Source organism: Carassius auratus, chromosome 8 (genome assembly GCF_003368295.1).
Source record: "Carassius auratus strain Wakin chromosome 8, ASM336829v1, whole genome shotgun sequence".
Taxonomy (NCBI): domain Eukaryota; kingdom Metazoa; phylum Chordata; class Actinopteri; order Cypriniformes; family Cyprinidae; genus Carassius; species Carassius auratus.
The window spans coordinates 17,428,572-17,444,508 of record NC_039250.1 but is presented as its reverse complement, the minus strand read 5'-3'; the positions used below and the strand labels follow the sequence as shown (position 1 = coordinate 17,444,508).

Below are 15,937 nucleotides of genomic sequence, written 5' to 3'. Positions count from 1 at the left end.
TTCAAAAGTTTTGATAATGCATGTGTGTGTGTGTGTGTGTGTGTGTGCTCATGCTTACATGAACTAATAATAAAAAAAGAAATAAATAAATAATTTATTAATGTTATCTTAATCTAATGTTAATGTCAACATTTTCTAATTCATTAAAAGTTATATTATTTAATGGACCTAAGCTGACATTAACTATAAGTTACTAGTTGTATTTTATGAAAGGTGTCATATGATGTTGCTAAAAAGAACATTATTTCGTGCATTTGGTGTAATGCAATGTGTTTATGCGGTTTAAGGTTCAAAAAACAAATTATTTTACACATACTTTACATTATTGTTTCTCCTCTATGCCGTGCCTTTCTGAAACACATCGTTTTTTTACAAAGCTCATCGTTCAGAAAAGTGAGGTGTGCTCTGATTGGCCAGCTATCCAGTGTGTTGTGATTGGGTGTGACTGTGACTCAGATGTGCAGTTAACATATATGCAGTTGAACTGTTCTGGAACAGTGTTGCAAATACAACGTATCCACTGATTTCTAGTTGTGTCCTCTTTTGGAAGACCAAACAAAGTAGCTTCACTTTCACAACGAAACACACAGCGCCTTCATGACATGGCAGCGGTGGCAAGAGCTAGAATAAAAGTTATTGTGATAATCCTGAAAAGAATGTGATAATCCTGTTTACCCTTAAATAGAGACTACAGCATCTTCCTCGCTTAGAGAGCCGCCACATTAAGTTGAGATCAGAGGGAATGATCTGCAATGTTGTCGTTGAGTGGGTAATGGTTTGGATGAATAATTGTGAATTGTGAAATGGCTTAGGCAGTGTTTTTGGAAGTCAGTCAAATAGTCATAAACTGTCAATGTGGGAGTGACACCTGTACAGAGGAAAATTACTCTGATGTTTCTCTTTCATAACTCAAGAGACATGCATGTAAAGAATGCAGTTATTTTAAGTGCCATATAAATTCTTTGTCTCAGATGCTTCTTCTAAAATGCAAATGAAACATTTTTGACATTCAGTACAAGCATAGAGCTATAAAATCAATGTTGCTACGAAATATTTCATTTTGAAATCTCAAACATTTCATTGCAGGCTGTTTTAAGCACAGTTTGTAACATTGCTGGGATATTTTCGTGTTTAGATTGAAAGTATGTTTTATATTTATTATCTGGCATTTAAGATTAAATCATTTATTTTCATTCTTTTGATCATAATTTATCTAATAATGAGTCACTGTGTCAGGCTTTTACATACAATAAAATAATAAAATGCTGGTCTTTCAATCTTTTTTTTTTTTTTTTTTACAAACATTTAAGCAGCACAGCTGTTTTCTACATTGATTATAAACTCATCTGAAGGCTTATTTCTGAGAGGCTCATGTGACAATGAAGACTGGAGTGAGGATGCTGAAAACTCAGCTTTAAATCACAGGAATAAATATATAAACATAGAAAGCAGCTATTTTACATTGCAATCATATTTCACAATATGACAATTAGTTTTTACTGTATTTTCTAATCAAATAAAATCAGCCTCTCTTCTTTCAAAGACATAACTGTACCAAATTCCCCACTTCAGAAGTGAAAACTGTCTCCAAGGTTGTTAACTGCCTGGTATGGAGCAGTATATATTCTGGGGTAAGTTTCATCTAACAGTTAACTCCACCCGTACTTGCGTGAGAGTGCAGTCTAGTTTGATTGGCAGGTGTTAGATGAGGTGACTGAGTCATGATCAAGAGCTTTGTTCGTTCTCCGTCACACCTGGGGGGCAGCAGCTCCACCCACTTTGACCTCCACCTGTAGAGACTCAGAAACTTAACGGAGCCGAAAATTGAGATCTGCTGTTCACCCCAGTCCACTGGCACAAGGAAGTGTTTTAAAGGGCCTATAACTTCGAAGAAATGTTTCCAGTAATCTACAAGTCATCGACATACAGAAGTTGAAAGGCAATAAATTATGTACTGTAGACAAGTACTTTAGTAATTACTGGGGATGAACATTTTACATAATGCATTTTGAATAAATAAGGTGTGGCTTGACAGCAGGTTGATCTGAGACAAACAGCTATCTCTGACACAAGTGACACAGGTCTGTAAATGAACAGTGGTGCTGGATGTCGTTTATAGAAAAATGATGTTATTATTTTCACTGTATGCTTCTCTTTTCTTTTCTAGCTGGTAAATTTTATTTAAAGCTGTTAAAATATATGACTTCTGATCTGTATTTCTGAGACTTTTAAATTCAAATGATACTTTTGTGAGAGTGTCAGTGATTTCAGTTTTCATTGAAAATCGTCCAATCCAGCTTTCAGTATTCAAACCTCATCCATTACAGTAATTCCCATTCTGGATACACTACACAGACAATGATCAATGGTGAAAAACCTGATATTCCAAATTCGGATTTCTTATTTTTTATTTCATTCTTAATATGTATGAATGCATGTTTGTACTTTTATTTTCAATTGCCAAAGAACTTTTCTATTTTTTTATTAATTATTTTTTATTTTATTTATTTATTTATTTATTTATTTATTTATTTATTTATTTATTTATTTTAGATTGTCGGAAGTCATAAGCAGTGAAATGTCCTTAAAAGGAAAGCAGAGGCAGTAAGACTGCTTTTGTATTCCACAGAAGAAAGTAAGTCAGTCAGGTTTGTAAAAACATGAGGGTGACTTAATCATGATATAAATTAAATTTTAGTGAACTATCTCTTTAGCTGTCAGTTAAAATAGTTTAGCTTTTTTCAAGACTTAAAAAAGGTTTGCTTGTTGACAATAATAACAACACACACATTTCATTCTCTCTGCCAATTGACTAACATATTGAACATATTTAAGAAGAGAATGGCATTGAAGCCAATCCCATAAATGTTTTCACATGACATCACAACGAAATGTGTTTGCGCGTACAGTATCAGAAGTAGACTTTGATGGGTAAATTAGGGTGTAACAGAAAACATATTTTGGTAAAGTGAGGATATTGATACGAAGAGACAGAAATGGACAGACGCTGAAAATTCCAGAGTTTCTCTGGAGCCGGGCCGAGTGGGTGGCATTAGGTGAACCTGCGGTCTTTACGGAGGAGAACCCTGTATCTACGCTGCTCTTATCTCACAAACCAAAACAATGTCACCACACAGATTACTATTATTAAGTGGCATGACATTGTTGTGGAGATAGAAATATGCGGGTGGATATGCCCTGCTTGGGTGGATCTGCAAGCTTCAACTGAAAGAAAGGGGCCAGATCCAGAACTAGTTTGATGTCAAAGTCAGAGTTCGCTGGACAGGTTTGAGTCTTAGATAATAGCTGAAACTGGTTTGAATCATTTCAACTGGGAAGTGGAGAATTTCTGTCATCGGACCGATGTCTGAAATAAGAAATAATTTCCACCAGTCATACAACAAATGGGAACGGTTGATTAAGATAAAATTCTTGCAGCAACATCAGTGTAAAGTTATGCAGTAAGACAAGATAAGAGCATATGTTATATTATATTATATTATATTATATTATATTATATTATATTATATGCTCTTGAATATCTGTTAAATAGCCATACAGACATACAAAGGTAAGAATTACATTTGTGTGTGTAAAATATAATATAATATAATATAATATAATATAATATAATATAATATAATATAATATAATATAATATAATATAATATAATATAATATAATATAATATTGCCTTGTAGGGTTGTGTTTAAGTTTACTTTTAAATGGCATCATATTCAAAAATATTCAGCCAAACTTAAGGTTTTTTTTTATGTTTTGGAGACACATTTTGGTCACACTTTAGTTTATGGACCAACCAACTGCTATTAACGAACTGCTAACTTCAACTTTTGTCTCAATAAACTCCTAATCGGCTGCTTATTAATAGTAAGTAGTTTAGTTTACTTATTGGGTAGAGATTAAGGGATCTAAAATATGCAGAATAAGGCATTAATACGTGCTTTATAAGCACTAATAAACAGCCAACATAATGCTAGAAAATAATGTGATTGAAGATTTTGGATCCTAAAGAAAAGTGTTACCAATATTTATGCATGCCTTATTTTAAAACCCCTGTAACAAACACACTGCTATTCATATAATCCACATACTTACTGAGACATTTCTTTGTAGAAATAGCTAAAGAGCTCTGGTTATGCCTGAGGGCTTTTTAAAGACAGGTGATTGATGACCTACGTGGCAGTTGCTTCCTGAAGGAAAAGTATCGCAAACAATATTCTTAGAAGGTTGAGGATTTTTGTGTGTAGACCACAAAGTGGTTCGGTTATTATTTCTATCAGATTTATCAGTTCAGCATTCAGGTTGAGCGATCATGACTCACTGATTAGACTGCATCTCTTACAGGGTACATCATGAGATCTTTCCAGAAGCCTACCTGTATCCCTCAGACAACAGACCACCTCCGGTCTCTAGGTGGTTTAAACTATCGCTCTGCTGAAGTCAACTTAAGTTGAATGGAAGAAGGATAGGGGCGCTTGAGATCACTATCTCTTGTAGCAATGTTAAACTTCTATGTTGAGCAGACCCACATGTTTTACAAAAGAATCCTTCTCTTGATTTATCAGCTGGCATGGCTTGTGAACGTGGCAAGTGTTCAGGCTGAAGAATAATTACAGTCCTTGTTAAACCATAAAGCGCTTTTAGGAATTAGGGAGTGCCATGATTTTTAAAGAATAATGATGTATGTGTGAAAACATTTACTGAAATCCAGTAAAAAAAAAAAACACACTAGATGACTGCAGAGAACACAAATGTTAAACGAAGTTAACTGAAGACCACAGTATAACGTGAGCTTTCAACACATTCATTATTTTAGTTTTGGTAAATTAATGGCTAATGATTTGGATGCCAATAAAATATTGCATTGGCCTTGTTGCACTATTTTTCTTACAGTTCACTTAGATCCATATTCTTTAAGTTCCTCAGTTGAAGGTCAAAACATGCTTAGTCTGTTTAACCAGATAAGGCAAAAATGCTTTTCGCAAGTTCACGTTAATATAGGCTAAGTGAGATAAACGCAAGATAAAGGTAAAGATGTGTGGCTTTCTGTCAATGATAGAAGCAACACACATCTGGACTTCTTACAATGTATGAATCAAATATAAAAAGTGAAGACGAAGTGGGGATGATTGAAAAAATGTAATCGGAGTGACCACAATACTTTGAGCCTATAGCTCATGAGGCAACACACACATGCACCTTTAATAAAAATATTTTATTTCACAAAATATAAAGCTGTACAATACTTAAAATAATAATAATAATAAAAAATCACCATAATAATTAAGAATATTATTCACAATAATCTGAGAAAGTCCATTTTAATGTCCCAAATATCATCAGAGTGCTGGTCTCCATACACTCAGTCCGTGTAAGTCATACACGTAAGGCCGGTATGGAAATGATTTATAGACCGTCGCTAAAAGCGAAGCTCTGAAGAAGTCCTCCTCTCTAGCAGCCATAACTGTGGCGTCGGGTTTCTGATAGTCTGTCGTTAGCTGCCTCCGCTTGGTTTTATATCTCCTGTTCTGGAACCAGATCTTCACCTGCGTCTCCGTCAGGTGCAGCGCGCTCGCGAGGTGCGCGCGCTCGGGTGCGCTCAGGTAGCGCTGACGGCTGAACTTCTTCTCCAGCTCCAGCACCTGCAGGTGCGTGAACGCGGCGCGCGACCGCTTCTTCTTCCCGCCGCCGCCGCCTCCCGCCGAATCCGCGGTCGACTCTGATCTATCCTCAGGGCTCTCACAAACCGACACGTCCTCAGAGTCTGTGAACGTAAGTACGATACATTTAGGGTTTTAAACTCAGTTTCTCACAAAAATTAATTGAACTCAGAATACATCTAACCCCGACAGAAATCCACTTACAAACATGCTTTTACTACAAATATAACCAAAAACACATACTGTAGTTAAACCACGGTATCCACAAATCCACTATGGTTTTGCTAGACTAACCATATTTTAGCCATTGTATTTTATTTAGTAAAACTGTGATTATAGACTACACACGGTAAATGGTAAACATGGTTACTACGCTTTTACTACTCTTTACCATGGTTAATTTTCTTTAGGGCAGCTTTTCACAGAAAAACTGGTTTCAGAACATTAAAACCTGACAGATATCTCTGCTAGCTAGTACAGATACAATGTCAGGTCTATTTTTAAATAACTTTAGAAAAAGGTTTTGCTTTTTTTCAATGGTTTTGCAAAGTTTTTTTTTTTTTTTTTTTTACATGATTCTTGTAGACCAACATAGTATAATCATGGTATTTGTAGCCTAATAGAATTGTGGTTATACAAAAGTCAATCCGCCAAAAACATGGTTACTACACTTTTACTATGCTAAAACCATGGTTAATTTTCGTAAGGCATAACGTTACATATTCAGTTTACCTAAACTACCTACAGTACATACAGATGTAGCTAACTGCCCACTAGTTTGGCATGCAATTGTCATAACTGCTCATGGCCGCGGGAAGTGGGGGTGCTGGGGGTGCTGCAGCACCCCCTAGTGACGAGAGGGAGAGAAAAATTTTTTTTTTTAGGCCTATTAAAATATTTTTAATTTATAAATTAGAATTTATAAATTCCTTATGAATATTTTAGAAAATGATTTTGACACACGTAGGCTGTTACGTATATTTTGGATTTTAATTTCATATTTTGAGGCCTAATCAACACAGGTTTGGAAGTTACGTTGTCAACGTCAGGCAGGCAGGTTTGGTCGCCGAGTAACGAGGTTTCCCGCTCGTTCCATGCAGAATACATCCATCTTTATATAATACAGCGCACCTCGACATTTGGACACCTGTAACCAGTCCAGGGCACCCCGCCTGCATGTAGCTCAGGTAAGAGCATTGTGCTGCCGCGTTTGTAACATTTATTTTTTTGGCAACAAGTGTGGGATCAGCTTTGACTAGCCAAGCAATAGTAAGCAGTACACTATAGTATTTTTGTAAGGTGGTGGGGATGGAGATGGAGAGTATTATTTCGTTCGTGTGTTCTTTGCGTAATGGTTGTGGAGAACTGTTAAATAACGTTTAAATAGTCAGAGATTATTTACTTTTTGTTTGTGTAAAAAGGTTGGAGATGGAGACAGAAAGCTTTATACTGTGCTTGTGTTCTTTGCGTAATGGATGTGGAGAACTGTTCAATAAACAAATTGCTTAAATAGTCAGAGATTATTTCCTTGTGGTGTGCGTAAAAAGATTTTGGAGTTAATAGAGTTGCGTGTGACAAACGTGCAGTGACTCAAGCCAGTTGACCAAATCGATTGCATTGTTTTAGCGTTATTGTGAAGTTTGATTAATCTTATATTTTGTTGTAATATTATTTGTTGTATCTAAATAAGTTGCATGTATGTATAGGCTATCTGAAATTGTAATGAAAGTAATTATTTCGTTTTCTTTCGATTATTAAACTATTATTTCTGATTCTGCTTCTGCTTCAGATTAATAACGCATTGCGCATATCTGAGAACTGATGTCTGTGTGTTTCAGACCCTGGCTGGCTGTGCACTGGAGTGTATATGACAATAAAGTAGTAAATCTCAATGTATTTATTTTTTAAATGTATTTTAAATAAGCCTATAGGCTCATAGGTTTTTTGTAAAAAAAAAAAAAAAAAATTCACAGCACCCCCTGTTCAAAATTACTTCCCGCGGCCCTGTAACTGCTTAATCTTAACTAACTTAACTAAGCTAGAAGTGTACCCAGAAATGTTCTTCAGAGAGCTGTACCTGTTCGTCCGTCTGTGCTGTCGGCTCTGTCGCTCTCAGATTTGTAGAAGTCTTCTTTTTTACCCTCTTTTAAGGATAAAATGTCCTCTATGAAAAACGACGTCAGCTGCTTGTTCGAAGCCGCCATCTGTGTTGCTAAATTCCTGATAAAGGTAAGGATAAAGCGTCTTCTTCCTCGGGGTTAGTAATTGGCACTTTCATTCTCCAGCTCAGCTGCGTGACTTTAAATAGCGCGTGAGTGCTGCTGTCTCTTCTGCTATTGGAGGAGCGTCCTGCCTACGTCATCGTTCCAGGCTCGCTGATGGCTAAAACAGACACGTCTTCATGGACCACCATTCTGACTAACACCAGAGACAACTGCTGCTTGTCCTCTAGTCTTAATACATTTACACAGTCTAGATATTTTATTTACTTAGTTGTTCTCCCAACTGCAATCTTATATAAGCATAAGATATAATAAATGTATAATATATACAATATTATAATTTTATATTAGTAAAAATATACAATAACAAATATACTATATACACACACACACACACACACACAATATTAAATATTATCTATTATACTACATTTTTGTATTTTGTATTTTAGATATGCAAAATAAAAATATTATTTATTAAAATTAAATTAACAATGAATTTCAAGACCAAAATTCAAGAAACTAAGACCATGGAAATTGAAACAATTATTTATTTTTATTTTTTGGGGGGAATATTTTGTAGTATATTGTAGACTAATTAAGACTATATATATATATATATATATATATATATATATATATATATATATATATATATATATATATATATATATATATATATATATATATATATTGTTTTATTTTTATTAACTTTGTGTAATTTATTATTATTTTTCACATCTATCTATCTATCTATCTATCCATCCATCCATCCATCTATGATTAATATTTATAGTGTGTAAAATTATTTGAAATTTGTCCTTAAAGCTTTGCTTTTATCCTTAAACTTAGAACATGTCACTGCATTTGAAATACAACAAATGCATATGCAGTGAGCTTTTTATTACTGTTGCACTGAGCCGCTCTGCCCCTCACTCTCAGTCAGTTGAGTATTTAGTGAGATTTATTGTGTAAAAAGATATCAGTATTAGACTCCTATCATCCCTGGATGTCAAGCCGGGGTAAGCCCTGAGGTCCAGGGCACTGGGGTATGTGTTCAGCCGGGGTCAGAGTGGGTGGCCCCCTCTCCGTGGAGCTAATGACTTCAACAGATTTGGTCCTGGCTCCTTCTCCTGACCCACACGTTGTTGCATGGCTGTGTGTTTGTTGTGCCCCTGTGCTTCTGTGTGACCCCACAGTCCTGTGCAGAGGGGAGAGAAGAGGAGACAAGAGAGAGAGAGAGATGTGGTTAAGGGGGAGGCATGTTGAGGTAGAGAACGGGACTGGGAAAGAGGACGCACTGGCCCCAGGAGAGACGAGAGTTTGCTTGGAATAACACAAAAGCTGAGAGTGACAAACGGTAGTAATGTCCACTGGCATGACCTCCCACCAACATAAGCCCTGAAATACTCTACAGTTAACACATTTAACAACTTAGACTGTGTCTGGTGAGTGGCATAGCATCCACTCCAATTGTTTTATGAATATATTAAATATAAATATGCCTCACATCAACTAAATAGGCGATATTAAATAGATTAAGGCAATGTTTTATTTAAGGTACAGTTATGTTTCAATACTTTTAATCTATATTAGTATTTATTGTATTTGTTTGTGATGTGATTGTAAAGTTCATAACTTAATAATTTTTTTTTACTCTACAGTATACTTACAGTACATTCAAAAAGGGGTGATTCACAGCGATGCTAGAAGAACCAGTTTTGGTTCCCCAAATAACCTTTCAATGAACAGTTCTTAAAAGAATCTTTTTTTTTTCTTTGTGTGAAAATAAAGAAAGAAAGAAATCTTAAGAACTTTTATATACTGTAAAGAACCTTTTGTGCAATGAAAAGGTTCCATGGATGGTAAAGGTTATTTGTGGAACCACTGATCCGGATAAAGAACCATTATTTTTAATAAGTGTATATAGCCAGATCAATAATTTTTAATGGGGAAATTATTTGAAAATTAACAAATAATCTGGCTATTTATGTTTATATATGTTTATTTATGTTTATGTTGTAAACAGTGAAATATTAAATATTAGAATGCTGCCTCTATTTATATATTTATTCGTTTTGCTTCAGGAAAATCTTATTTTTAAGGACCTTTATATCAAGCCTATCATTCAGACATTATTCTAGTTTCAGTTAATATTCATATTTTCTATTGTATTTTTTAGTAGTTTACAGTTTTTATTTTATTTATTTAAATGTATTTATTTAGTTAACAATTTATTTGCTTTTTTCAATAAATATGTTTGAATTGTTTTTAAGGTTTATTTCAGTTTTAGTTATTTACATTAAGCAGTCTAAAACTACACGAAAAGGTCAAATGTTGCATTTGTAGGAATTAAATAAGTAAGATATATTAAAATAAAATAAATTAGATATATAATAATAAATCTAAATATAATAAAAAATATGAAACATTATAAAAAATTACATATCTATATATAAACAAACTAACTTTCAGTTTCCATTTATTTAAGTAACAAAATCGTTTTCATGGTTATAGCTTTTGTTAACAGTAATAAATGCGCTCTTGTTGGTTTTTATTTCACAAAAGGAGAAGAGCTTAAAGATTTTTGGAGGTTTACCTCATTGAAGCTGTTGTCATGTAAACTTTGAATGTGAGATGTTTTTCATGATAGTGTTCACATTGAATAATCTTGCTGTCTGTTTCCTCCATCTCTCTTTAAACACACACATACAGTGAGCAGACTACCTCTATTGCTCATCTTAATTCTCTATACCTCTTTGATCAAGTCATTTTCCTGTTTTGTATATCTTTGTATATCTTATCTTAATTGCACAAACACATATTCAGTTCCTTATTTACACTGCGAGATTCAGAGACTATGTCATACTTTGGCCATACAAAACAAAACAAAACAAAACAAGCAGTAGTAATTGGATGAGCATTTCTTGTGGCTTGTGTAATGTAACTCCCGCTTTCTCTCCTGACCTCTTGTCCCTACACTAACACAATGTGGAAGAGATGAGTAACCCTGTTTGCTTGTTTTGGGCCAGATGTGGGCTTGTTAGAATCTGACCCTGTCGACAGGAAGACATATGTCACACTGCTCTGTGAGCTGGATGTCTCACTGTGGTTTGTTGGGTGGCATCAGAGGCTTGGGTCACTTAGTACCTTGCATTAATAAGGTTATCTGTTACCATACTGTTCAAACAGGGCTTTTTGATATTTTGAAGGTGTCTTATGCTCACCAATGCAACATTTATTTGATCGAAATTATAGTAAAATAGTAATATTGTGAAATATTATTAAAATCTGAACTTGTCTATTTATTTATTTATTTTACATTTATTGATGTGATGTCAATGCTGTATTTTCAGAATCATTACAGTCTTCAGAGTCACATGATCCGTCGGAAATCAGTCTCATATGCTGCGTTCATGCTCAAGAAACATTTCTTGTTATTATCAATGTTGAAAACAGTTGTGCATCTTCATATTTTTGTGGAAAACATAATACTTTTTTTAAGCATTTTTTTTTGATGAATCGAAAGTTTAAAAGGAAAGCATTTTTGAAGAAAATATAAATCTTTGTTAAGATTGTAAGTGTTTTCACCTAAAAATGATAAATTTAATGCATCATTGCTGCAAAAAAATTAATTAATTAATCTTAAATTTTGACAGCAAACATCTGAGTAGTAGTGTAGGTGTACATTATGACTATGTCATATTTCTGTAATTATATTAACAGTAATTATAGGATTGATTAAGCTTAATTTCTTATAATTATATTTTATCACTATCCAAAATTTTTTTTCCCTATTTGGACAATTCAGCAATATACACTACCTGGCAAAACAAGCAAAACTAAACAAAGAAATCTAATCGGTACGGTTAAGGTCAGGTGGCCATTTCATATGTGAAAAATGGTTCCTTATGCTCACTGAACCACTTTTTCTCAACTTGTCTTCAATGAAACTTTTTCATTCTGGAATATGGACCAGTACATCTTCCAACATAGTTGTTTAAGAAATGAAAATCTGCACATCAACACATCAATTTATGGAAAACTTACAACATGTCAGAAACATATTAATCACTGCAATAACGATCCAATCCTTGACTCTTCAGTATTATCATGTTTAAGTCCAAATGGCCATAGTTAGTGAAGTGTTGCCCTCTTGTGGCCTTAAAACCTCTTTTCATTCTAAATTCCAAATGCAATATTTACTTTACACTTACAGTTAAATTTAAATTTAGAATATGTTTTCCTGGAGTGCTATTTTGTGTAAGTATACTATAATGGCTTGAGTCACGTGATGAAAATAATTTGACAGATCCCATTGGACAATATCAACTGAATGTTAACTGTGTTTTGACAGGTGTATTGTGCTAAACTTAAAAAATATGACCTCAGCTGCAGAAGATCATCTGTAGTTGAGCCGAGCATGTCTTCATTAATGCCTGCCTTTAGGTTAGATGTCAGTTTTGACTGAGGGATAGTTTGTGTTGGTGGCTGGCACCCATGTGAAGTAATGTAAAGTCTCCCAGAAACCTGTCAGCTAGAGAAAAGAGCTTGCACTTGCAGGTCTGTAGTTCTTTGTGTAGACCAGTGATCAAAGCCTAAAGTGTGTGCTTACATGTTAAAATAATTTCTTCCATTGTAGTGTATTATGTAGAGACAGTTGTAACTGTTATGTGTACACTGTAAGTAGACACAATAAAAGAAGACAGAGGAAAATGTACTGGTAAGTTAGGATTATAGGTTATGGCATTTCCTTTTATCATAAAACACAACACAAGAGAGCTCTGAGATATAAATTTAGAATTATAATAAATACTTGCAAAACTTAAAAATTTATTTTATATTCCACTGCAGAATTCAGAGAAAAACTGAACTATTTCTAAATAGAATTCTAAACTATTACTAAATAAACTTCTGTGTTCTGAGTTGTTTTGCAATGTTGTATTTATATCTTGGCATTTTGATATCATATCAATAAAGTGAGGCAAAAAGTTTGAATCATGAGATAAAAATTGATTTATATATATAGTGGAGATAAAACAATTTTAGGTATAAATTTCAAGGTCACTATTAAGTCATATTTGAACTTATCCTAACAGGAGTAGGACACTTTTAAGCATATTTCATACATTTATTGTATTCTGAAGCACAGTATAAAAACATAAATGAGAAATTAAAAATAAAATAAATAATAATTTTGGCACCTAGTGCTAATTTCCACTGACAAACCCTATTAAACCAGCAACATTCCTTCAGTTTTCACTGAGATTGCAAGATAGTGGGCTGTTCTAAGGTGATTCTGTGACAGGATGTTGTCCAGATGAAGACCAAAGAGATGACCATTATAGCCATTGCAAGAATATCTGGTCATTCCAATATACTGCAGAATTTAGTCCCCCCAAAAGGCTTGTCATACATGTAAGACAACAGCACGTGAAGGCAGGATAATGTAGAGACTCGGTGGGGAATCGGTTCAACACTGCAGCTGGAATTGCTCACCAGTTCAGAGATGAACAGGGTATGGATCTGTCTCGGCACGTTTAATAGAAGTCGTGCTGAAAGCCCACTCTGCAGTGACCAAACCTCTCATCTCCAGAGAGAATCACAAGCCTAGGCTCACCTTTGAAATGTGATGAGAGGAAGTTTAATTTATTTAGGCCCGATGGGAAACATTGTATTTGGCATCAAACTGGGGAAAGACTGAACCCCGGGTGTGTAAAGATGTTAGTGAAATGTGTCCTGGAAGTGTCCTGGTTTGGGGGAAGTTTTCTGCCGCAGGAGTTGGACAAAAATATGGCTAAGAAACCACTTAAGTCACCGAAGTGTGGAAGAAGAGTGGACCAAGATCACAGCAGCGCAGTGTGAGAGACTAGTGATGTACTGTGTCCACAGAGCAAGGACCTCTACATTTCCTTCTACTTTTTGACAGCTGTAACTCTCCAAAACAGATGTCTTGCAATCTTCTTTTGTGCTACAGTTACTGTTCTCTAGTTTTGATCTCTGCGTTTTTTACAGCATAAATGTGTTTGTTGAAATGCCTTGTTGAAACAGTGGTATACTCACAGCTGATATTCTTTTAAAGTTTGAGCGATGAAAAATAACAATATTCAATATTTCAGAGAAAATAATTTATGGATTGTTCTCTAATTTTGATCTCCACTGTATATGAGTCATTCTACATAACTGATCTAAACTCAGAGTACAGTATATATATATATATATATATATATATATATGCCTGTTTTGGTAATTGCAATTTTGTGGGATAACACCCCCCATGGAAAAAAATAAAAATAATAAAATAGAAGGATGATCTTTACAAAGTTATATACATATTTTCTGACTTTTTAAATACATTTACCTTGAAACGATGGGGCCTATCTGCTCACCCTGTAGCTAAGAGAGAGAGTGACAGAAATATTTCCTGATCATAAATGTAGGGGTGTAGAGTACACTCACCTAAAGGATTATTAGGAACACCATACTAATACTGTGTTTGACCTCCTTTCGCCTTCAGAACTGCCTTAATTCTACATGGCATTGATTCAACAAGGTGCTGAAAGCATTCTTTAGAAATTTTGGCCCATATTGATAGGATAGTATCTTGCATTTGATGGAGATTTGTGGGATGCACATCCAGGGCATAAAGCTCCCATTCCACCACATCCCAAAGATGCTCTATTGGGTTGGGATCTGGTGACTGTGGGGGCCATTTTAGTACAGTGAACTCATTTTCATGTTCAAGAAACCAATTTAAAATGATCCGAGCTTTGTGACATGGTGCATTATCCTGCTGGAAGTAGCCATCAGAGGATGGGTACATGGTGGTCATAAAGAGATGGACATGGTCAGAAACAATGCTCAGGTAGGCTGTGGCATTTAAACGATGCCCAATTGGCACTAAGGGACCTAAAGTGTGCCAAGAAAACATCCCCCACACAATTACATCACCACCAGCAGCCTGCACAGTGGTAACAAGGCATGATGGATCCATGTTCTCATTCTGTTTATGCCAAATTCTGACTCTACAATCTGTATGTCTCAACAGAAATCGAGACTCATCAGACCAGCCAACATTTTTCCAGTCTTCAACTGTCCAATTTTGGTGAGCTCATGCAAATTGTAGCCTCTTTCTCCTATTTGTAGTGGAGATGAGTGGTACCCGGTGGGCTCTTCTGCTGTTGTAGCCCATCCGCCTCAAGGTTGTGTAACGACTGGTTATTTCAGTCAAAGTTGCTCTTCTATCAGCTTGAATCAGTCGGCCCATTCTCCTCTGACCTCTAGCATCAACAAGGCATTTTCTCCCACAGGACAGCCGCATACTGGATGTTTTTCCCTTTTCACACCATTCTTTGTAAACCCTAGAAATGGGTTGTGCGTGAAAATCCCAGTAACTGAGTAGATTGTGAAATACTCAGATCTGCCACCAACAACCATGCCACGCTCAAAATTGCTTAAATCACCTTTCTTTCCCATTCTGACATTCAGATTGGAGTTCAGGAGGTTGTCTAACCATTCTCATCCCAAGGCGTCATATACTGACACTTTTGACATTTCGTCAACATCCTACGCACATGGCGCCCTCTAGCGTCAATATAGACGCTAGAGGGTGCTTTGTGCGTAGGGTGTTGACGAAATGTCAAAAGTGTCAGTATATGACGCCTTGGGATGAGAATGGTCTGGGTTGTCTTGACCAGGACCACACCCCTAAATGCATTGAAGCAACTGCCTTGTGATTGGTTGATTAGATAATTGCATTCATGAGAAATTGAACAGGTGTTCCTGATAATCCTTTAGGTGAGTGTAGTTTAAATTAGTCTTGGCCAATGGACTAAAACATACACTGTTTCTGTAGTGACACGAAAATGTGGGACACAATTTTTTACATAAAATTTCATAATATACAAAGAAAATATAAAGTAAATATATATATAACACTAAAAGAATAATAATAAAAAAAGTTAAAACCACAACTTTTTCAATAAAAAAAGAAAAGAAAATATTTTGGGAAGATGGATCAGGAAGCGTTAAACT

General features: G+C 35.1%; 1 protein-coding gene across 1 annotated transcript; it reads right to left on the bottom strand.

Annotated features, from left to right (window-relative positions):
* Nucleotides 1-5,217: 5,217 nt before the first annotated feature.
* Nucleotides 5,218-8,104, bottom strand: LOC113106759 (homeobox protein Nkx-3.1). The gene is made up of 2 exons (XM_026268787.1): nt 7,759-8,104; nt 5,218-5,785 (listed from the first exon to the last, which is right to left on the bottom strand). Exons 1-2 carry the CDS (start codon nt 7,883-7,885, stop codon nt 5,361-5,363), a joined length of 552 nt encoding a protein of 183 aa, XP_026124572.1. The 5' UTR covers nt 7,886-8,104; the 3' UTR covers nt 5,218-5,360.
* Between the last annotated feature and the right edge of the window lie 7,833 nt (nt 8,105-15,937).

What these genes read in the sequence shown, in the direction of transcription:
- LOC113106759 (XM_026268787.1), bottom strand. Translation starts at nt 7,885, where the DNA reads ATGGCGGCTTCGAACAAGCAGCTGACGTCGTTTTTCATAGAGGACATT. An exon ending in CAGCACAGACGGACGAACAG is followed by an intron (nt 5,786 to 7,758) that starts GTACAGCTCTCT and finishes TTACGTTCACAG; the next exon opens with ACTCTGAGGACGTGTCGGTT.